Raw genomic sequence first — 24,347 nt, forward strand, 5'->3', positions numbered from 1 at the left:
CCAAACAGTCCAGTGGCTGGGGCAGGAGGGTTATAAACAATCATTATCCCCATTTTACAGATGAGGAAACTGAGGCTAAGGAGGAGAGGAATGACTTGGCCAAGATCACACTGCTAAAGGAAGATTTCAACTCAAATCCCCTGACTTTGAAAACAGTGCCCAAACCATTACTCCATAATTGGGCTTTGTGCCTTTAAGGAAGACACAGAGGCTCAGCATTGGTAGGGCTGGGGCAGGGGAGGGGGATGGCTGCCTAACCCACCCCTGAATTCAAATTTCCCCGACAACATAATATCCCGATCCACTGTGGTCATCTAGGCATTCCTTGAAAGTCTTCAGGGAAGGAATCTCCCGGTGCCCGGCCTGGCTGGTTCTGCTCTTGGATAGATCTAAAAACAAGTGAGGAAGTTTTTCCTTAAGCTAAGGCTAGATCGCCCCTTGTGCACTTCCCTCCTCACCCGCCCCACGATGGCTCTCAGTACTGCTCTCTGGGGCCAAGCAAAATAAGCCTAATTCCCCTTTCACATGCGATAGCCCGGGAAACCTTGAAAACAGCTAGCCGTGAGGCGCTGGAGCTCTGGACAGTAGGTTTCTCTTAGTGCAGTAAGAAGAACCGTCAGGAAGCTGCACAGGTGGGTGTACAGACCAGACCAGTGGCTTGGGGCTCCCCAGGCCTGGGTTTGATTCTTGGCCCAGCCACATCCTATTTGATCTTAACTAAGTGACTTCAGTCAACCCAGCAAAAAGCATTTATTAAGCACTTACTATGTGCCAGGCTCTAGGCTAAGGTTCTAGGGAGAGAAAGACAAAAGTGAAACAATGCCTGCCCTCAAGGAGTTTACAATCTAGCTGGACAAGACAGCCTGTAGCTATAGAGGTTAGATCCAAAACTGGCAGAAAATATTTTGTGAGGAAGGCACTAGCAGCTTCCTGGAGACAGTGTAATGAAGAAAATTTTTCTTGTAGAAGAAGGCATTGGATCTAAGTCTTGAAGAAAACTATGTCTAAGAGGCAAAGGTAAGGAGGGATGGTGTTCTAGGCAATAGGGGTGGCCAGCAAGCAGACTGGGGACCACCATTTGAAGTCAAAACCTAATCATGAATGTAAATCCATCATAGAATGTTCTGAGACTCTCCCATTTTCCAGATGGGGAAAGCTGAGGCCCAAGGTCACATACCTACCAACTGGCAGAGCTAGAATTTTAAACCATGCCCTCTGACTCCTAATCTAGTACTCCTAACATATCGCAAATAAGAGAAGCTCTCTTATGTGGCTGATAAGCTTGGCTCTGAAGAGTATTCCCAAAGGTCCCACAGAAACCACTTTGAAGGGCACAATGCTCAGTGCACTAGGCAGATATTCTGAACCAACTGTGGGAGAAATCCATCTCTTTGAGAGAGCCCTCCTTGGCTGGCAGCCACCTCATTTCCCTCCTGTGCCAGGACCCTCCTCCTCTCCCTCACCCCTAGAGATGGGAGCCTCTGCCAAGAGGACCGACCCAGAAATACTCCCATCTCCAGGGAGTAAGATGCTCCAGGTCATGCCCAGTTGAAGGGCAAGTCTCCTGGGCAGGAGCCCATGACCAGCTTCTTTTCCGCCATGTTCCCTTCTAAGAATCATTGACAATCAGAATCAGAAGGGAACTTGGAGATATGTAGTCTATTTCATACCTGAGCAGGAATCTCTTCCTCAGCATTTGCATAGCTGCAAAGATTTCCATTAAACTTTCTGGGCCTTAGTTTTCTCATCTGTTAAATGGGGCTATCTACTTCAGTGGGGTTTTATAAGGAAAAATGTTTTGTAGACCTTAAAGTGCTAAGGTGACAGATTTCAGTCAGGGTGGAGGGGTAGTGAGGTCTGGTGAGGAGGACACTGGACTCAAAAGTCCTGAGATCCCAGTTCTAGTCATGATTCTGATACTAGCTAGGTGACCTTAGAGGATTCAATAATATTAATTACTCGATTTTCCCTAGTTCCTTAATGGGCATTCCCACTTTCATGGATTCCCATCTCTGCACAATCCATTCAGTCAATCAACAGGCATATATATGTATAATTTTATATTACATAGCTTATTATAATTTATATTAATTTCATTATAATTGACTTCAATTATTTACCACATTACCATATAATTACTGTTATGATTATATAATAATTATATTATATGTAATATAATTATGATTATATAATAATTATATTATATGTAATATAATTAATTATAATTATAAATAACATTATTTGTTTCATTATTATAATTTAATTATTTGTTTTATTAAATTAATTTGTTTATAATATTAATTTTATTATAAGATTATATATTTATTTTCCCCCAATTACATGTTAAAACAATTTTTAAACATTTGATTTTTTTAAGTTTTGAGTTCCAAATTCTATTTCTCTATCTCCACTCCCCCCTCCCTGAGATGGTAAGCAATCAGATAAAGGTTATACATGTGCAATCAGTAAAACATTCCCATATTAGTCATTTTGTACAAGAAGACTCAAATAAAAGAGAACAAAAGAGAGGAATGAAGGAAGGAAGGAAGGAAGGAAGGAAGGAAGGAAGGAAGGAAGGAAGGAAGGAAGGAAGGAAGGAAGGAAGAGAAAGAGAGAGAGAGAGAGAGAAGAAGAAGAAAGAAAGAAAGAAAGAAAGAAAGAAAGAAAGAAAGAAAGAAAGAAAGAAAGAAAGAAAGAAAGAAAGAAAGAAAGAAAGAAAGCACACTTCAATCTATATTCAAGCAATCAGTTCTTTCTCTGGAGACAGTATGCTTTATCATTAGTCCTTTGGGATTGTCTTGGATCATTGCATGGCTGAGAACAGCTAAGTCATTCACAGTTCTTCACCTAACAATATTGCTTCAACAAGCATTTATTAAACACCTACTATGTGCCAGCCACTATTGGTCACTGGGGATACAAGGACTTGGTTTCCTCATCTGTAAAATGGGAATAAAAATGTTTGCACTCTCTGTATCCCAGGGTTGTTATAAGGAAAGCCCTTTTAGATCACAGTCGATACTCAGATCAGATCAAGGCTCATTTAGATGACTCCAACAAAGGCCCTCCTAGCACTAGCATGGGAAATAGCAGAGGCAAGGGGAAGAGAGTGAAAACCATTCTGGTGAGATGCAGCTGCCTCTCCTCCTAGTCCTAATGGAGAAATGAGGGCCCTCCCATTGCCAGGTAGCCCAGTCTGTCAGCCCAGGGACAGCCCCTGACAGGCCAGAGCAGTAAACCCGATGTCTGTGTCTTCTTCCCAGAGATCTCCCTGGATGTGGATGCAGATCGAGATGGAATCGTGGAAAAGAACAATCCTAAGAAGGTAAGTCAGTACTCTAGTTACCTCCATTCCCTGTGGGGCTTAGTGCCCCAGGCTAGTGGGTCTAGTGACTAGTGGGTCAGTCCACCTCAAGGACCAAACTGAGTTCCTGGTTGTGGGCAAGTCACCTCCCTTCTGTTTGCCTCAGTTTCCTGATCTGTAAACTAGGTACAAAAATAGCACCTACCTCCCAGGACTGTTATGAGGATCAAATGAGATAATATTTGTAAGTTTTAACACACTGCCTAGCATATAGTAGGCACTTAATAAATGCTTATTTCCCCTTTACTTCTCTGAATAAGCCCAATGAGCAGAGTCTTAGTCTAGAGGTAGAGTTCTTGCCTTTACTGTGTTGCCAGTCTGGGACAGATCGGGGAGCAAAGTTCCTGCCCTCAGGAAGCTCCCAAACTGAAAGGAGAGAAATGAATGCATGAATGTATGCATGAATGGATGAATGTTTTTTTCCTTCAAGTATAGTAACTATTCCTGGCACTGTCCTTGGTGCTAGGATACATATTTTTTAAAAAACTGGTCTCTGCCCTCAAGAAGCATATATTCTAAAAGAGCAAATGAGGTACCATGTACAGTGTTTTGCAAACCTTAAAGTGCTGTATAAATGCCAGCTATCATTTTTATTTCTAGACATTACTTCTAAATTAAGAAGGGGAAGGGCTGTCCTATGTATGGGGAGGCCTGGCATGAAGATGGCCAGAGAGCAGAATGCTGGGTCTGGGTCGGGGAAGATATGGAATGTCCTCACCAATGAAGAGCCCTGGGCCCCAGGGTGGGTGCAAGGGGGCTGAGTCAGAGACATAGTCTAGATGGGAGGTATAGACTAAAGATGGTCAGTCCCTGACCTCAGGGAGCTCCCAGATTGAAGAAGGAAAATATAATCCCTGTCTTCAGGGAGCTCCCATTTTACAGAGGCAGAAACCAGACCCAGAAGATGTTAAGTAAAGATCCCAAGGTAAATCAGTAGTAGAAGTAGAATTAGACCCCAGATCTCCAGAACACCAGGTCCAGTGCTCTCCCGGCCATCTCTCTATCTTCCCACCCCACCTAAACACCAAGGAGTGAAAAGGTCACAAGACTGTTAGGAATGAAAGAAAGCACAGACCCCAGGGACAGTGCTGCCCTTTCCAATTTAGCACCCAATAAATCGTGCTTCCCAGAGTCAGCCAAAATAGAAACTTGCCCTGTAAAAAGCCTCATTGTCTAGGTCTCGAGCCAGAACACATTAAAAGAAAGCCTGTCTATGTAACCCTAAAGCACGGTGGATTGCTGAGTGGGGAGTGGGAGGCAAGGGCCTATGTCCAAGTCTTTCATAAATGGGCTATGTGACCTTGGGTGTATCACGCCCCCTCTCCTGGACTCCATTTCTCCATATAGACAAGTGGTTGATGAACTTTTTCATCTCATGATCTCCCCCTGACAGCTTCTGTGCCTTCCCTGTTCCCAATAAAAGAAAACCATCTGACAGGCCTGCCTTCCTGAGGCAGGAGGGGGACATCTGCACTATACCAGGCAGGGCCAGTCCCCTGGGGTTGGTCCCTACTACTATAAAATTGCTGGGGGCTCACACCCCTAATACTCCCTCCCCTCTAGGCTAGGAACCACAGGCCCCACTGACTTATATAGGATCTAGATTCAAAATTCCACCTACTTATACTACCTTGGACTCTCTGAGCTCCAGTTTTGTCTTCTATAAAATGAAAAGATTGGAACACGATTGTACTATAAGAAATGATGAAGGGGCAGGTTTTGAGAAGCCTAGGAAGATTTGTAGGAATGATACAGAGTGAAGGGAACAGAACCAGGAGAACAATGTATACAATAACAGCAACATTGTAAAGATAGGTAACTTTGAAAGACACAAGAACTCTGATCAGCTCAATGAGCAACCATGATGCCAAAGGAATCATAATAAAACATGCTGTCTAGCTCTTGACAGAGAGGTGATGAACCCAGGGTGTAGATGGAGACATTTTTTGGACATGGCCAATATGGGAATTTGTTTTTCTTTACTTAACTTCTTATGTTTGTTACAAGATTACTGTTTTTTTCTTTCTTTTTCGATGGAGGTGGGGGAGTAGGGGTGGGAGTGGTAGAAAGGGAGAATGTGAATTTTTCTTAATTGAAAAACAACTAAAAAAAATAATAAAATGAAAGTGTTGGAGGACTTCCAAGGTACCATTCAGTGCTGAATCTATGAACCTGTGGTGCCTGGACAGAAGTTTCCCCTTTTAGTTCAGCTCCCTGTCTTTTCTTGAACCAAATCTCCTTCTCCAAGAGGAGGTATTAGAAAAGCTTGCCTAAGCCCCTTGCTCCCATGAGGCAATGAGGTAACACAGTGATGTCGGGGGAAAGGGGAAGGGAATCATTAGTTTTACAGTCAGAAGAGACCTAACTTCAAATCCCTCCTCTGACACTAGCTATGTAAATCACAGGTGAATCACTAATGGCAAGTCAATGGGCCTCAGTTTCCTCATCTATAAAAAGCACATAATACCTGTAATACCTGCTACATAGGGTTGTTCAGTGAACCACTGAGACTTCATTAAGCACCTAGTATGTGCTAGGTACCATGCTAAACCCTGGGAATGCAAAGACAAAAGAGAAAGAGTTTCTGACATTCAGGAGGGCTTACATTCTAATGATTATGAGAATCAAGTGAAATGAAATGCATAAAATGTTTTTCAAAATGTGAAAACTATTTGTCAGCCACTTTAGGGGTCCAATTCTGTAATTTCATTGCTGTAGGAAGCTAATTCCCTCCACAGATGCCTGGGAATTGAGCCCAGTAGATCTCCTTTAAGGGTTCAAGATAACAGCCCAGGGAGTTCAAGCTAAAAATTCTTCAATGGCGCTTTAAGCAGTAAATAATTGCCCAGTTGTGTTGTACCTTTATTTTTACTAAAAAGTGTTATTTACATCCAACAAAATTTGTGAAATACAGTAATTTAATGAAGTGAGCATATGGGGTCTTGCTGGGATTGCTTCTTTTTAATTCTTGCAGAATATCCCAAATAAAATATTTGTAATTATTTTCTAATTAGAGCATTATAATTTTATAGTTAGAGTTTTCATAATTATAAGTAGGATGAAATTTTCTATTTTATAATCATACGGATATAATGTAAATTTTATTTTTTCACTTTGGGGGCAAAAGCAACTATTGCAGTTATTGTAAGCACCTAATGAATAAAACTAAAAGAATATCATAAGTAGTATGCTAAATTACCCTGAGAGTTAACAACACATTTTGTGGCTGTTCTTGAAATGGGATCCAAGAATAAAAACCTTGGGCATCACTGCCAACAGCTAGTTTAGTTTAGATTACAGATTATCAGGTGGGGTTTGAACTGGGGTCTTCTGAATTCCAAATCCTGCCCTCTATCTACCATGTTCCAAATGAAGTCCCCAAAGAGTACTATTATTTATTAATAATAAGGGAGAAAACTTGGCATAGTGGAAAGAATAGTAGATAGTCAGAAGATCTGAATTCAAGTTTAGGCATGACACCAGCTGGCTGCGTATATTGACCAAGTCATTTAACGTCTCTGATCCTCCATTTTCTCACTTGTAGAGAGGCTGTTGTTTTTGTTCAGTCATTTCAGTTGTGTCTGATTCTTCGTGACCCCATTTACAGTTTTTTTGGCAGAGATACTAGAGTGGTGTACTGTCTCCTTCTCCAGCTCATTTTACAGATGAGGAAACTGAGGCAAACAGGATGAAGTGACTTGCCCAGGGTCACATAGCCAGTAAAAGTCTGAGGCCAGATTTGAACTCGGGTCTTCCTGACTCCAGGCCTGGTGCTCTATCCACTGCAGTGCCACCTGACTGCCCATAGAATGAAGGGTTTGAGTTAAAAGAATTCCAAAGCCCCTAAGTCTGACATTCTGTGTCTATGGTGCTGTAAGGACAGCTGCTAATTATAGTTGACAGTTTATGAAGGTCTTTCCCATGTATGAGCCTTACATTAGCCCTGGGAGGTAAAGTTATCTTAAAATCCCCATTTGACAGATGGGAAAACTAACTTGACAGTGGATAAGTTGTTTTTTTCTGAGATTATACAGTACACAGCAGAACTAGATTTGAACCCAGGACCTTGAACTTCTGTGTATTATTGCTTGTCTCTGTGGCCCTTCTTCCCCTCCCCCACAGCTGTTCCCCATGCCTGGCATGAACTCTCTTCTCTTCTACCTTTTGGAAGGCTTAGTAGTCTTCAAAGCTCAGCTCAGATGCCACCTCCTTTCCTAATCCCCCAGCTACTAATGCCTCCAAAATACCCTATATCCTATTATCCTGTACATACTTAAATGTGTACATGTTATCTTCCCCGATAAAAAGTAAGGTCCTTGAGGTCAAAGACTTTCATTTTGTCTTGGCATCCCCATGGCCTAGTACAATGTCACATACAGTGTAGGAGTTTTCCAAATGCTTTTGGACTGAATGATTAGGGTAGGTATTATTAGTTCCATTTTATAGATGGGTAAACTGAGGCCCAGAGCTTTGGTCACTCGGCTACCTCCAGAACCAGGATTTGATCTCGAGTCTCCTGGTTCATTCATCACACTGCTGCTAGGATGCCCTTCGTCTCTAGCTTAGTCTATGCTACCTCTCAGTGCCTAGGGTGGTAAAATAGAGCTGGAGCTGACCCACTGACCCTACCTCTGCCCTTCATACTCCAGCCAACCTGGGACCTGGGACCCACAGAGATGACTCTTCTCAAAAGCAGTATGTGTTATGGAAAGAGCACTGGGTTGAAAATCAGAGCTTAGGTTCAAATCACAATCACTTTTCCTGCTCTGTGCCTCAGTTTCCTCCATTGTAAAATTAAAGAATTGATCTAGATGACTCTAAGGTCCTTCTGGCTCTAAATCCTATGAAATCTCCCTATTCATGGGTATCACAAGACATGTGTTGTAGGTCTGGGGGAGTCAGCTGGTATTGGCCTTCCAGGGGGCAAGAGGAACAGAGTTTGCTACTCACATGTTGGCCTGGCTTCCTTCATCTACAGGCATCCTGGACCTGGGGCCCTGATGGCCAGGGGGCCATCCTCCTGGTGAACTGTGACAGGGAGGTCCCCTGGTTGCCCAAGGAAGATTGCTCTGATAACAAGATCTACACCAGAGAAGGTATTAGGGATGGCTCCAAGGGGTCCTTTGGGCGGGGTGAGTAACATGTTCACTGGGGATAGGAGAAGGGAAAGATGCCATCTTTTTTTCCCCTTTTTCTTGGGAGCCAAAAGGGAACAGAAGGGCAGCGTGAGATAGCTGTGCCTGGTTACCCTGCTCTGAACAGATATGGCATCGACCTCCAACTTGTAATTCCTGAGGAACGAGAAGGGTGGAGGGCACAGGGCCAAGGGACCCTGACAACATCCCCATTTCACTGATCCTCTGTCCTCCTTGTCACTCTGCAGACCTAAAGGACATGTCTCGGATGATCCTGAGGACCAATGGCCCCAGTCAGCTCCCAGCAGGCTATGAGATGGTTCTCTACATTTCCATCAGCGACTCAGACAAAGTGGGCGTATTCTATGTGGACAGTGAGTGTGACCCCAGCCTCCTAGTCCACACCAGTTCCCACACTCACAGCCCCAGATCTCCCTCTAGACAACTACTCAAGTCAACTTAAATTTACTGAGCAGCTCCCTTAGGCCCAGCCCTGTGCTGGCCATATGCCCTGACCTCAAGGAATTCAATCTATTGTAGCTAGCAAAATCCAACTTACCTGTATGAAAGAGCTAAATAGGAAAGGGATGGCAGGATATAAACCAAGGGCTGATCCTTAGAACACAGGATGTCGGGGCTGGGAGGGTCCTTAGAACACAGGATGTCAGGGCTGGGAAGGCCCCTAGAACACAGGATGTCAGAACTGGGAGAGCTCTTAGAGCCCAGAATGTCAGGTCTGGGAGGGCCCTTAGAACACAGGATGTCAGGGCTGGGAGGGCCCTTAGAACACAGGATGTCAGGGCTGGGAGGGCCCTTAGAACACAGGATGTCAGGGCTAGGAGGGCTCTTAGAGCCCAGAATGTCAGGTCTGGGAGGGCCCTTAGAACACAGGATGTCAGGGCTAGGAGGGCTCTTAGAGCCCAGAATGTCAGGGCTGGGAGGGACCTTAGAACACAGGATGTCAGAGCCGGGAGTCCTTAGAACACAGAATGTCAGGGCTGGGAGGGCCCTTAGATCACAGGATGTCAGAGCTGGGAGGGCTCTTAGAGCACACAATGTCAGGGCTGGGAGGGTTCTTAGAACACAGGATGTCAGGACCCTTAGAACAGAGAGCCAGAAATCTGCCTCTGATAATTTACAAGTCAGTTCATCTCCTTTGAACAAGATGAGTATGTAGAGAAACATCCAAGTACTCAATTATGTTAATGAAATGAAAGCGCAAGCATAGGGGAAAGACTTTCTCTGTCACCACTGGGGCCAGACTATACTTGTCAAAGGGTGTGTTGGGCAGGACTCCTGAAGCTACAAAGGCCTAAAGGAAGTTAGGTGGCACAGTTGCTATGGCACTAGACCTGGAGTCAGAAAGGTCTGAGTTCAAATCCAGCCTCAAACACTTACTATGTGACCTTGAGCAAGTCATGTTACTTTTGTCTGCCTCCGTTTGCTCAACTTTAAAATGAGAATAATAATAGCATTCGACAGAATTGTCTTGGTAAAGAGCTTAGCATAATAGGAGCTTAATAAATGCTTGTTTTCTTCCTTCCTTTCACCCTAAGCCCCCTCCTCTGGTAAGTTCCACTAATTCACTGAAGGCTAATACCGAGAACATTCTCAGAACCTTCCAAGAACCAGAGGTACCAGCCAGCCCTGTGATCACAGACAAGGCCCTTCCCCCCTCTGGCTCTTAGTTTCCTCCTCTATAAAATGAGGAGGGTTAGAATGCGTATTTTCTGAGGTCCAGCTTGCACATTCTGTGATTCTATAGCCAGGGCTAAAGACCTACCTGGGCAAGCCCAGGCTTACTGGGGGGCATGCAGAGGGCAATGCCAAGTGTCTGCCGCCGTCCTGATTCACCCTCCACTCCAGCCAGCTCCCAGGGTGGTGACCCTAGAGGTTGTCAGAATTCCTCTGGGGGCTAAGCTGACCCTACTGTCCACCCTGGGCCAGAGCTGTTGATGTTTATCCTGTTCTGGGCCAAGTTGCCATGAGGATACGGCAATTCTTGGGTACAAGAGGGGATGCCTGTAGACCCTGGGCTCAACTGCCCCCTGCTGCACAGAGGATTGGGAAGATGGAGGGAATCTGCTCTCCTAACCCTTGGGGGTAGGGTAATACTGGGCTGATTGCCTGAACTAGACGGCCTTGCTTCCCAGAGGGTTCAGGGGTGGTTCCCTACCATTTCCAGCCTTCGCCTAACCAAGGCAGGGAGCTTTAGTGGAGAGGTCACTGGTCTTAGAATCAAGATCTGTGTTTGTATCTTACCTCTAACCCTCAGTAGCCGTGTGACCCTGGGCAAAGCCTTTAACCTCCCTTCCTCTATTTTCTCATCTATGAAGTGAGGGGCTAGACCCCATAGCCTCCAAAGGTCTTCCCAGCTCAAAATCTGACATTGTGAGCACAACTCCATCTACTCAGGTCAGGTCCAAGGTTATTGGCAGGTGGTCTTCTGCGTTAGAATGTGAGCTCCTTGAGGGCAGGAATCATATTTTTGCCTTTCTTTGTATCTTCAGCATTTAGCACAGGGCCTTGCAAATCCAGTCCAGTCCACCAGTGTTTATTAAGTGCTTACTATGTGCCAAGGTGCAGCAGATAGAGGGCCTAGCCTGGGGTCAGGAAGACCTGAGTTCAAATCCAGACTCAAAGTTACTAAGTTACTTACCAACATGGCAAAGCTTAGATGGGAAGCCAGGTCCTCTGATGCCAGATTCAGCCTTCTGTGCTAAAGGCACACACTGAGGCAAATAGGGTGAAGTGACTTGTCCAGGGTCCTACAGCTAGTAAGTGTATGCGGAGGGATTTGAACTCAAGTCTTCCTGACTCTAGGCCTGGCATTCTAGCCACTGTGCCACCTTGCTGCCTAATGTAGCACCTACTAGGTGCTAAGCCTTTACAATTATTATCTCACTTGATCCCTACCACAACCCTGGGAGATAAGTGCTATTATTATCCTCATTTTACAGGTGAGGAAACTGAGGCAGATTGAGATTTAAGCGACTTGCCCATTTGCTAGTAAGTGACTGAGGCTACATTTGAACTCAGGGCTTCCTGACTCCAGGCACTCTATCCATTGCACCATTCAGCTGTCCCCATGGAGGACTTGGATTACTAAGAAGTTCGCTTTTTACCCTATGGAGAGTAGGGAGTTACTATCAACATTGAGCTTCAAGTATTTAGAATGTGTTTATCACGCTTGCTTAGAAAGTAGAAGATGGACATCAAAAACATACTTTGCATTAAATTAGTCGCAGTCAGAGTGCAAGGTTGTTTCCTCAATCATATACACCCTTGTCACACACAGACTCAAAAGCTGGGATCCATCTTCATTTTCTTAGATGTTTGCAGAGCTGACCTCTCCAGGCTGCTTAGCATCTACCCAGAAATAGGAGACATAACATCCAATAGGAAGAGCATTGGCTTTGGAGTCAGAAGGCCTGAGTCCAAATCCAGGCTCTTGTGTGACCTTGGACAAGTCATTCCCAGCTGTGAAATTGGAGGGCTGACTTGAGTAATCCCCAAGGTATAACCTCCATCCCTCCACGCTGTGATCCTGGGACCAGAGCCAGCTGATGGAGAACAAGGCAGGCGACTCAGGTTGACCTCCAACTCTGGCTCCAGGCCAGAGGCCCCGTGATATGGGGCAGCTCCACAGAAGGGCACTGTTGGTCTCTGCTGGGAAAGAGAGCCAGCAGGGAATAAGTAGGAGGGTTCTGGTGGAGAGGTGGGGGCTGGGCTGCTCCGGACAGTACGGAGAGATTGTCCCCAGCGGTGTACATCTGCCTGCACAGTGGCCAAGGGCCCTGAAAGAAAAACAATATTAAGATTCAAAGGCTCAGGTTCTGGCCCCGGCCACTTAGGGAGGGAGCAAGGGCCACAGATGGATTAAAACCCAACGGCTGTGGCCCTACCTTGCCTGCCCAGCCCAATGCCTGGCTTTCTTCTCTAGGCATCCTTGGCCTCTCCCAGGGAAAGCAGCCATTCATCTGAGGATCTGGTGTCTACAGTGGACATGACTCAGCTTTCTTTCCCCCCTCCCCGCCCTCTGACCTTTGGAGTTGGAGGTTTCCCCAGAGTATCACTGGAAACGTCGCTGAGAGCATGAGTACGAAGTCTGGCAGCACCATTGTGCCTATGGTAGGATTGGTAATTGCCAGGATTAGCCAGGCCTTAGCACCTTTGGCCAAAATAATTCAGTGGGTGGCCAAGGTGGAAAGGATGATGGAACATAGAAAGTTGAAACCCAGATTGTCACCACTGAGAGAGGCCTTAGAGCATCACCAGGCATCAGAGCAGGAAGAGGCCTTCAGGCACAAAAGGCCAAAGTAGAATCAGGGAGTCCGGAAAGCCCTCTGTCCTCACCTCCTTCTCCTGGGATTTCCTGGCTCTCTGGAACTTTCACCTCAAGCGGCAACTCCTCCCAGAGACCTTTCCTGATCCTCCCAAGCCATGGGCTCGTAAGCTTTTAAATCTACAGCTAGAAGGGTCCCTAGAGGTCACTGAGTCCTGACCACTCATTTTAGGCAGCTGGTGGTACAGTGGACCTGGAATCAGGAAGACCTGAGCTCAAATCTGACCCCTGACACTTACTAGTTGTGTGAACTTGAGCAAGTCATTTAACCTCTATCTTCCTCAGTTTCCTCAACTGTAAAATGTAAATAATAATAGCACCTACTTCCCAGGATTGTTGTGAGGCTCACATGAGATATTTATAAAGTGCTTAGCACAATGTCCAAAACACAGTAGGCACTTAATAAATGTTTGCTTCATTTCATTTTTTCAAATGAGGCACAGAGAGGTTAAATGATTTGTTCACTTAACTTGAAAGTGTCTGAGGCAGAATTTGAACTCAGGTCCAAGTACATTGGCTCTATTCACTACTCATCAACTAGCTGCCCTAGTTGTTGGTAGTGCCAAGAACCCCACCTCCAATAACAGTGTGTTTATGTTGTATCTTTCCCTATCTGTGAACAGGATGTGCCACCCTCACCCCACCCCCCAGTAGAATGTAAACTCCTAGAGGGCAGGTATTGTTTCACTTTGGTGTCTGTATCCCTAGTGCCCAGCACAGTGCTTGGCATGTTTTGTTTTGTTTTTTTTGCTGAACCATATTCATAAAGACATGAATGAATGAATTTATATATATATATATATACACATACATGCACACATATGTAGAGATAGATGGATAAATAGGGAAACAGAGAGGGAAAGAGAGACAGAAAGAGAGAGGAGAGAGAAGAATGGGTAGAAAAATATAGGTAGATAGGCAGGTGGATAGACAGACAGATAGATAGACAGATATAGATAGATAGATAGATAGATAGATAGATAGATAGATAGATAGATAGATAGATAAACAGATGTTCATGGGCATAAAAAACTCCTACTAAGGGTACTCCCTCTACCAATGCCCAGAATACTTCCTTTGCAACTAAGAGAATTATATGGAGTATTGTATAGAGCACATAGTAGGACCTTAATGAATGCTTGCCAATTGGTTGATTAAAAAGACTTTATAATAGTAAATGTCAGAGTTGAGAGACCTTCAAGGTAGGATGGTCTAGTGGAAACAGCACAGGATTCAGAATCAGGGGACTAGAGTTTAAAGCTTAGCTCTCTTGTTACCAGCTGGGTGATCTTGGTCCAATTACATAATTTCTCTGGGGCTCCGTTTCTTCCTCTGCAAAATGAGAAATTGAAATAAACAATCCCTAAGGTCCCTGCCAGCTCCCAACCCTGGAATCTTCTAGCCCACTCCCCTTCATTCACCAAGGAGGAAACTGAGGCTCACAGAGGTGCCAGGACTTGCCCAAGGTCACGTGGCTGGTTAGAGACAGCTGGCCCTTGAACCCAAGCCTCTGGATTGTTCCAGGAAGTATCTTGTGTTGGCAAAGATACGTTTCATATCCTGACTCTAGGATAAGTCCCTATTCTCTTTCATATTCTCTCTCCTTCCCTACTCAGTCATCCCAGGTCCATGCAGAATTCTCTTCCCACCTTGGTACAGGCCCCTCCAAGGAGTCCTTTCTCTTGCTAATAGTCCATATCCCTTCCAGACCCATTCTTTGGCCAGCGTTACATGCACATTCTCGGCCGGCAGAAGCTCTTTCACGTGGTAAAGTACACAGGCGGCAAAGCCGAGCTGGAATTCTTTGTGGAAGGCCTTCGATTCCCTGACGAGAGTTTCTCAGGCCTGGTCTCCATCCATGTCAGCCTGTTGGAACTTCTGATGGAGGTGAGAGGGCATGAGCCTTGGGAAGGGATGGAAGGTGAGGGAGAGCAGAGGAGAGCTTCCCAGGAGGTGGAAGAAGAAAGGAGAAGGAGGGGGGGAAAAAGGAGAGAGATGGCCAAGGTTAGAAGGTATTCCCAAGGCCAGCTGGGTCATTCCCCAAGATGGCGGAGTCAGGACACTATTGTCCCCATCATTCCCAGGAAAGTGCCAATAGGGGCAGGCTCTTGGGCATGAACTCCCCACCAACTATACCCCAGGCCTCAAATGTGCCATCAATCTCATACTCCAATTCAACTGGGCCTCAAGGCCTTTAGAATCATGCCTAATAACACATTTCATACCTTTAAAGCTTGAAGAGTATCTAGTCCAATCCATCTTACAGATGAGAAAACAGAGGTGAATTAATTTGCCCAAAATCATTTCAGAGAGTAAGTTGGCAGAGTCAGGATTTGAACTCAGGGCCTCTTTTTCTTTTATACCATTGAGGAAAATGGTTGGCCAGAAAGGTTGCCTCTCTGGTCTTCCCGTTTCCATAGCATTTTAAAGCTTACAAAGCCCTTAGCCTCATGTACTTAGAGTTATTATCCTCATTTTAGAGACGAGGCAGTAGATGTGACTTGCCCAGGGTCACACAGCCTAAGAAGTAGCAGAGCCAAGTGTTCTGACTTCAAATCCAGCCCCTTTTCCCACTATCCCATGTCTGCCTACAATACTAGGAAAGCTCAGGTGGGCCAGGTTTTCTGAGCTCTGATACTGGCTAATTTCTAAGGCACCAGCCTAATTCCTGCCCATATGCTCCTAAGTCAGAGTATGTCTAGCTCTCCAACAATACACTCAGTTGTTTGGTGAGCAGCTAACTCTAATAAAACAATGTGTATGTCAAATGTCTACTATGTGCCTTAATGAAAGTGCTCTTGTTTCCATTGGACTTCATAGAATTTTAAAAAATTTTTTATTAATGCCTTTTTTTTCAAATGTCACCTTCCTTTCCCAACATGTTCCTCTGCCCTCTCCAATCCAGATAGCCATCCCTTGTAACAAAGAGTTAAAAAGAAGGGGGGGGGAATTCAAAATTAACCAATATATCAACTATGTACACAATGTTGCACACCCACGGTCCCCCACCTCAGCAAAGAAGAGAGGAAGAACACTTTGTAGTTTGCAAAGCTTGCTGGTTTCCAATAATCCTGGGATGTTGGTAGTATAAGGATTGTTGTCCCCTGTTTTACACTTGAGAAAACTTGGTTACACAGAGTAGAGCTCTGTAGACTGTGTAGAGACTTGAACCCAGGATTGTTCCCTCCTCTTGATCACACTGATTAATGTCATACCCTGTCCACATGGGCTAGTTTACTCTGCATGGAGGAAAACTATTCCCTGACCCCAGATTTCACCCTTAAATGTGGACATGGACTACTCACTGGTTGTGGCCTCTCACCCTGGGTCCCCTCCCCTAACCCTGGCCACCTCAGTTAAGAAGGATTTGGATTGAGGGGAGATAAGGGAGTATAAATAACTCAGAACAGCCTACCTTTACTGCTGGACAACCTGCAATCCAAAGTGAAGACCCTCAACACATTTGGAGGCTCAGGAGAAGAGCCTTAGCCAGAAATTTTTGTACATGGAGCAATCAGTATGCTCTTAGTTGAAGTGGAGAGATTGGACACTGACCCATTGAGGGACAGCCAACGACCCTTGCAATACCATCAAGAAAGTGGAAAGAAGGGGGAAGACTCATTGATTAAGAACTAATGGGTCCCCCCTCAGATCTTTGATTTTAGGTGATTTACCAGAGGGCATGTTAGTTACCACTTTCTCTACTATTCTCTCTCCTAGGGACTTCCCCAGACTCCAATCTACACAGACACAGTGACTTTCCACGTGGCCCCATGGATCATGACCCCAAACACATTGCCTCCAGTGTCTGTTTTAGTATGCAGGTAAGGGACAGACTAGTGTACCTAGCCAGGGCTTGGCTACCTATTAGAATTGTCACAGGTATTCTCTGGATCCACTGAGACCCTCCAAGTCTACCCATAGATGAGAATCAAAAAGGCTTTGAGAGGTCCAGGGGGGAAGCTTTGGTTATCCCTTAGCCTTTGAGAAATAAGCAAAGTCTCCATCTTAATGAAATATCTAAGTACAGCCATGTTGGGGACCTCAACTAAGCTGCTCCTCTTTCCCCACTACAGGAAAGATGGAGATTCCATTCTAATCAACCACACGGTGTTCCTTGAAGGTGGAGAGGTTGACAGGATTGCCCCTTACAGTATTAGTTTACTGCCTCCCAAGGAAGGAGCCATTTCAAACCCATCTTGGCCAAGCCATAGAAAGTATGCTAGAAGAAGATGAATGAAAAATAACAGAATTTATACTCAGAGAAGACAGGAACCACCTCCCTTTATTAGTATTCTCAGTTCCTAGCCCAGTGCCTGGCACATCATAGGAACTTAATGCTTATGGATTGATAATGGATGCCTTGGGCTGAAAAAGATACTTCTGGATGTTGTTGGGTCCATCACCCTCACTCTAGAATGGTCCCAGTAAACAGATCTTAGTCTTCAAAATCTGACTGCACTTGGAGGTGATGAGGTCACCCCTTCAGGGGGTATTTTTCCCATTCTTTTAGTTGCTCATTATGCTAACACCAAGTGTGTGTCTGGGTTTAAGAGACTGCTTGAGTTATACCCTTGAATGTCTCTCCCCTAAAGACCTACTAGAGGGAGCTGTGAGCACCCACGCTGATCCAGCTCTTTCTCCCCCCCTGCCCCCCACCTCAAGTGAGCCTTGGTCCCTCATTGCTCTTCTCTCTCCCCCTCTCCCTGCTCTCTTGCACTGCTCAGCATGAAGGACAATTACCTGTTCCTCAAGGAGATAAAGAACCTGATAGAGAAAACTGACTGCAAGCTTAAGATCTGTTTCCAGTACATGAACCGTGGGGATCGTTGGATCCAGGTGAGAAGGCTCCAGTGGGGACAGAGTCAGAAACATAGGGGGCATTCTTAATGACTAACTAGCATTGATATAGCAAAGAGCTCTAAGACTGGCAAAGCACTTTACATATGTTACCTTATCTGATCCTCACAACAACCTTGGTAAGATAGACTATATTCTTTTTTGGGGGGAGGGGTGTTAGATGGGGTTTTTTTATATTCATTTTTTTTAAAGTTCCAAGTTCTCTCCCCCCAGCCCCTCCCCAAACTATTGAGAAAAATAAAACAGGTAGATGCTATTCTTATCCTGATTTTTCAAATGGATAAACTGAGGCAAAAAGAAGTTAAGTGACTTGCCCAAGGTCATACAGCTTGTAAGTGTCAGAGGTAGGATTCAAATCCAGGTCTTTCTGACTCTCCATTCACTACGACACTTGGTTGGATATGGGTGGGATTGGATGTCCACTAAAGTCCTTTTCAACTCTAACATTCTTTAAGTCTGTGAAATGACCACCAGAGTCTGACTGATGATAACTGACCCAGTGCCCACACCTCAATTTAATAATTTTTCAATACTTCCTTGGACCTGTGACCTCATTGATCCATATCCTCCTTCCAATGGAAACAGATCACAACCTTTCCAGGCTTCTCAACTCATGCCTTTTCATGCATCTTGGTCATTTTTCCCCTGAATCAGAAGTGATGTCATTGATAGAGGGAGTCTTTGGTGAAGTCTTCTCTATGTATAGAGATTGGCACTTGCTCTGTGGCATGCAGTCTTTGAGAGACATCCGTATCTTACCCAAACCCTCCCATGCATCCTTCATAGGAGATTGGGTCTGCCCAACACCCTGGAGGTTTTCTCTAGTTCTTTTCATATTACACAGGTCTCAGTGAAGCTCAAAGGCTGTCCATCTGTTAGGTCTAACCACAGGACCAGCCCACCTCCTTGGCCACTCCTACATTTCTTAGACACTAGTGTCTTTTACACCAGCGGGGTCAAACTCAAATGGAAGGGGATCCCAACGGGCCGCACATTGACCAAGAAAATGACCCATGACCATTATCTATATTGTACTGTATTTTTATTTATTTTGTGAAACACGTCCCAATGACATTTTAATCTGATTCATCCTGCACTTGGGAGTTTTGCCCATGAGTTTTACATGTTTTTAAATAGCGCTCCTTGTTAATCAGTCAGCCAATCAACGAGTATCTGTTAAATACATAGACTATGTGCCAGACCCATCCTTGAACCCCTGGCAGACTCCCAGGACACCACTGGAGGAGTAGGAGACCTTCGCAAAGTACAGATCAATTCAACAAATGTGGAATAAGATGGAGATGGGGGTGGGAAGGAGGAATCCATTCTAGGCATGGGGCCTAACTTCATATTACAAGTTTTTACAGCTCTAGGCTCCAAAGTTTGCACAATGCTAGAAAAGTCTTTGAGAGTCAGGGCCCCAGTGAGACACTGGAGGAGGGGTTCAGAAGAGGCTGTGGGTGTAAAAAAATACCAACACAGATGGTAGAACCAAGTGCCATGGAGTTATTACAGAAGCATCACACACACACACACACATACATACACATACACACACATACACCACACAGTCACACACACTCACACACACACACACACACATACACCATACATACACACACACACTCATATACACCACATACACACACACATATACACATACACACACATACACCACACAGTCACACACACATACACATACACACACATACAGCACACAGTCACACACACTCACACATACATACACCATACATACACACATACACACTCATATACACCACATACACACACACACATTCATATACACCACATACACACACACATATACACACACACACATATACACCACACATACACACACACACTCATATACACCACATACACACATACGCACACACACACTTCCCCCCAGGGAAATTCGGCAGTCAACTAACATTTAATAAGTGGTTACTATGTGCCAGCCACTGTGATGAACGCTGAGGATACAGAGTAGTAACTATAATAACGAGTAGCAGTCTTTATCTAGAACCAGTTTTATATCTAGCACTTTAAGTTTTGCAAAGCGCTTTACAAATATTATCTTATCTGATCCTCACAACAACCCTGGGAGGTAGGCATTATTATTATCTCTATTTTACAGATGGGGAAATTGAGGCCCACAGAGGTTGAGTGACTTGCCCTGGGTCACACAGCTAGTAAGCATCTGAGGCTGGCTGTGAAATCTTCTTGACTACATACGCAGAACTGTGCCTAGCTACAAAAGCACAGTACCTGCCCTCAGGGATCTCACAGTCTAACAGAGGAGACAATGTACAAACGGCTATGTGCATACAAGTTACGTGCACAGCAGATAGAGAGTAATCTCAGCAAGGAGCACTAGCAGGAGACCTGGGAGATTAGGAAAGGCTTCTTGCAGAAGGTGAAATTTGAGCCAAATCTTGAAGGAAGCCAGGGGGGTCAGTAGCCGGCCAAGGGGAGAAGGAAGAACATTGCAGGTGTGAGGATACTGTCTGTATTAAAGTCAGTCTCGGTAAGGTCAGACAACCCCAGCAAAACAGACAAATACCCAAGATATTTCTATGGGCATAGAGGAGTTCCTAAGAGTTCAATTCAACTGAATAATCTTTTCCCAAAAAATTTTTGTTTTGACATCCCCTCCATTTCCTAGTACATCCTCCTACCCAGGGATTGCTCCTTGTAAGAAAGGATTTTTTTAAAAGAGGGGAAGAAATCAGTTCCACAAAAATAACCGCTGTACCATATCAACTGAGTCTGATAGTGTTTGCATTGTTGCCCATAGCACTACTCCCAGCCCCTCAATTCTCTGCAAAGAAGGGGAAGACATCTTTTCTTAGCCCTTCTTCAGAGCCAAGCTTGGTCACAATCACTCAGCTATACAAACCTTTCTTACACATTTATGATATTCAAGTCCTAAGCTCAGTGGTTAGATCGATAGACATAACACAGACCCTGTTCTCAAGGAGCTTACAACTCTAAGGGATTGTAAAGAGGTGGAGGGAAAAGGCAACAGAAATAGTAAACACAAAATGGAGTAATGGCTAGGGTGCTTAGGTTGGTATTAGGAAGACCTGAGTTCAAATCCTGCTTCAGGTACTTGCTCATTGTGTAACCTTGGGCAAGTCACATAATCTCTCTCAGCCTCAATTTCTTCATCTATAAAATGGGACTAATAGATGGCACCTACTTCCCAGGGTTATCGTGTGGCTCAAATAAGATAATATATGTGATATACTTTAGAAACCCTAAAGTGCCATAGACACATTTGCAATCGTTGTTGTTAGTAAATAAATATGATACAGGAGAGAAAGAGAGCAGGAAAGGTCTAAGCAAAAAATGAATGAATATTTGGGGAAGGAGAAAATCACTTCCCAGGGGTTGAGGAGGAAAGGGTGATATCAGGGGGCTTCCTGTAGGGAATGGCATCTTAGCTGGGTCCATTCCAGGTATGAGAAAAATGCCTTGAGCAGACACAGAGATGAGAGAGATTAAGAGTTAAAGAAAGGTGCTGGAGGGTGAGGGGGGGCGTCATATGGTATGAGTTTGGACCAGGAGGAGGTATGTTACTGAACAAAGGTTTGCTGACAATCTGATGGATGGACGGACGGGTGGATGAATGGGTAGATGGATGGATGGGTGGGTGGGTGAGCCAAGGTGGCCCTTGCCTCTAGCCTCAAGAGCAGGGTAGCCCAGGCTGAGGTCCGGCTGCCCCCTAGCGGTGGCTGCCCTGGCACGGGCAAACCCAGACGGGCAGAATCCGCACGGACCAGCGCCCCTTCTCCCCAGGCTTTTCTGATCGCTCACTTTGCTTCCTCAACTAGGATGAAGTTGAGTTTGGCTACATCGATGCTCCCCACAAAGGCTTTCCTGTGGTCCTAGATTCCCCTCGAGACGGGAACCTGAAAGACTTCCCAGTGAAGGAACTCCTGGTAAGACTCCCTGGGGCTTCTGCCCTGTGTTTAAAGCTAGGAGGCTCACCATTCAACCACAAAGCCAAGGGGAAGGCATTGATGGCAAAGAACAAATGCACTGGGAGACAGAAGACCTGGATGAGAAGCGGCCAGGTGAGGGAGGCAGCTTAGTGGAAAAGGCCCTGGAAGATGCGGTGTGAATTCCAACCTGCTACCTAGCTACTGTATGGCCTTGGTCAAGTCTGGGTCTCCTTATCTGTCAAACAAAGTAATGCAACTAGATGATGTCCAAAGTCCTTCCCAGCTCTGAGACCTCACGTGATCTCTCAGTCTCCTTCCTTTTATGTGATCAACTGGTCAAGTAGAAGGAACACTCACCAGGCTTGGCATCAGGACATCTGGGCCACCACTAACTTACTGTGTGACCCTAGGAAATTATTTGACCTCCCTGGACGTCATCTGTGGCCTCTGTAAAATGAGGATTCCATGTTTTCTAGGGTGTCTTCCAGCTCTGACATTCTATGATCTCTACAGACTTGGTGTTGGAGACCTGAACACTGTAAGGTCGGGGAAGGACCCCCAGGAAATGGGACTTTGGGATTGATTGGACCAGAGCTGGCTTCCTTTCCGGCTCTAAATCTATAACCCTATGTCAGGTCTACATGTGAATCCTGTCTCATGCCAGCTGTTCCCCATGTGGCACTGGGCAAGTCACTCCATTTCTCTCAGCCTCAGTTTCCCCACTTGTAAAATGAATAAATGATATTTAGAGGCTCTTCTTTGGTCAGGTGGGTGGCACAGTGGATAGAGCTCTAGGACCAGAGTCAGGAAGACCTGAGTTTAAATCTGGCCTCAGGCCCTTACTGGCTGTGTGACCCTGGGCAAGCCATTTAACCCCTGTCTGCCTCGGTTTCCTCAACTGTAAAATGAAGATAATAATAGTGCATATCATGAGTGGCTGTTGCGCAGATCAAATGAGATAATATTTATAAAGCACTTTGCACATAGCAGGCTCTTAATAAGTGTTTGTTTCCTTCCTAGCTATGTGACTGTGGGCAAGTCACTTCCCTTCTCTACACTCATTTGCCTCTTCTGTAAAATGGGTACCACTCTCACAGGTAGATTGAAGTGACTTGCCTGAGTTATACTCCTAGTGAGTATCTGAGACAGGATTTGAACCCAGGCTTTCCTGCCTCGGCTCAGCACTGTCCACCACACCATCCCCCCTCAGGTGTGAGCACCAAGCGCCCAGTAGTGATGGAGCCCAGGGGACTTCGCAGTTCTCCTCCTCCATCTCCATTTGTTTCTAGCGTCCTTAGCACAGTCCAAGGCCAAGAGCTCAGGGCTGGCATCGTTGCCAGGCACTCGGGCCAGGTCGATTTTGTCAGCTTTATGCTTCGCGCCTGGTCCCCTCGTTGTAAAACTCCCCAGCTGCCCCAGACATGCGGGGCCCCACCTCATCCACTTGGCCAATGAGGATTTTCAAGGCGTGAACAAGCTAAGCTCTAGTTATTTGTCTGTGCCCCCGGGGAGTGACTCTTCATGGAGAATTACAACGTGACTGTGAGAGGCCAAATTCCTCCCCACCCCCTTCCCTGCCTTTTGTCACTGGGGTCCCACAATGGCAGAAGGACCTGGAACTTGGCCTCAGGCCCAATTACGGCTTTGTTTAAATGAGAGGTCCCAAGTGCAATCAACACTAGACGGGTAGAGTTACAATAGAGGCAACCTTAGAGATCATAGAATTAGAGCTTTCAAGGTCTTCTAGTCTAACCCCCTTCATTTTACAGATGAGGAGACCGAGTTCTTGATCAAGGGACTTGCCCGAGGTCACATAGGCAGCAAGGGGAAAGAGCTAGAATCCAAAACCAGATTCTTTGACTCCAGATCCAGCATTTAAAACTGAGGCCCAGAAAAGTGGCTCGTGGAATTGAGAGCTGGAGTGGACCATAGAGATTGTTTAGTGAAATATACCCATTTTACAGATGAAGAAATTAAGGCCCAGAGAGTTTAAGCCACTCACCCAAGAACATGCAAGTAGTAGGTAGCAGAGCTTGGATTTGCGCCCCGGTCTTAGCAGATTACACGCTCAGGTTGAGTCATCAGAGTGATTTGGCAGCCAAGAAAGAAAATGAAATCTTATATTTCATTAAGAGCAAAGTGTCCGGAAGACCAGAGTGGATGGTCCCAACGTTCTCTGCCAGGGTCAGACTACATCAGAATGACTGTATTCAATTCTGGACATCACATTTTAGCAAGGATGTTAATGAGCTGGAGAGTATTCATCACAATTAAATCAGGGTTGTCAAGGTCCTTGGGTTCATACTGTATTGTAATAATACCTTATTAGCCCATATAATATATGCTTATATAACATACCCAGTGGAAGGAACTGGGAATGTTTAATCTGAGAAGAGAAGGATTGGGATTCTGGATAGAAAACACTGACATTTGGGTGAGTCTCGTTCAATCGTTTTCGGTTGTGGCTGACCCTTCGTGACCCCATTTGGAATTTTATTGGCAGAGATACTGGAGTGGTTTACCATTTCCTTTTCTAGTCCATTTTACAGATGAGGAAACTGAGGCAAACAGGGTTAAGTGACTTGCTCAGGGTCACACAACCACATTTGAACTCAGGAAGATGAGTCTTCCTAACTCCAGGCGGGGCTCTCTGTGCACTATGGTGCCACCTCGCTGCCCAGGGTGAGTCTCAC

At 45.3% G+C, this 24,347-nt stretch overlaps 1 protein-coding gene across 1 annotated transcript in view; it reads left to right on the forward strand.

The window, feature by feature from the left end:
• The window catches only part of LOC110198429 (protein-arginine deiminase type-2), a 59,610-nt gene that overhangs the window by 20,786 nt on the left and 14,477 nt on the right, over positions 1–24,347 (forward strand). The window contains exons 4-10 of the mRNA XM_020972704.2: positions 3,264–3,325; positions 8,343–8,460; positions 8,748–8,873; positions 14,553–14,731; positions 16,565–16,668; positions 17,572–17,683; positions 21,544–21,651. Of these exons, the coding sequence (XP_020828363.1) occupies positions 3,264–3,325; positions 8,343–8,460; positions 8,748–8,873; positions 14,553–14,731; positions 16,565–16,668; positions 17,572–17,683; positions 21,544–21,651 (809 nt within the window). The remainder of the gene's footprint in view (positions 1–3,263; positions 3,326–8,342; positions 8,461–8,747; positions 8,874–14,552; positions 14,732–16,564; positions 16,669–17,571; positions 17,684–21,543; positions 21,652–24,347) is intronic.

This window comes from Phascolarctos cinereus, unplaced genomic scaffold (assembly GCF_003287225.1).
Source record: "Phascolarctos cinereus isolate Bilbo 61053 unplaced genomic scaffold, phaCin_HiC Scaffold_726;HRSCAF=1367, whole genome shotgun sequence".
NCBI classification, from domain to species: domain Eukaryota; kingdom Metazoa; phylum Chordata; class Mammalia; order Diprotodontia; family Phascolarctidae; genus Phascolarctos; species Phascolarctos cinereus.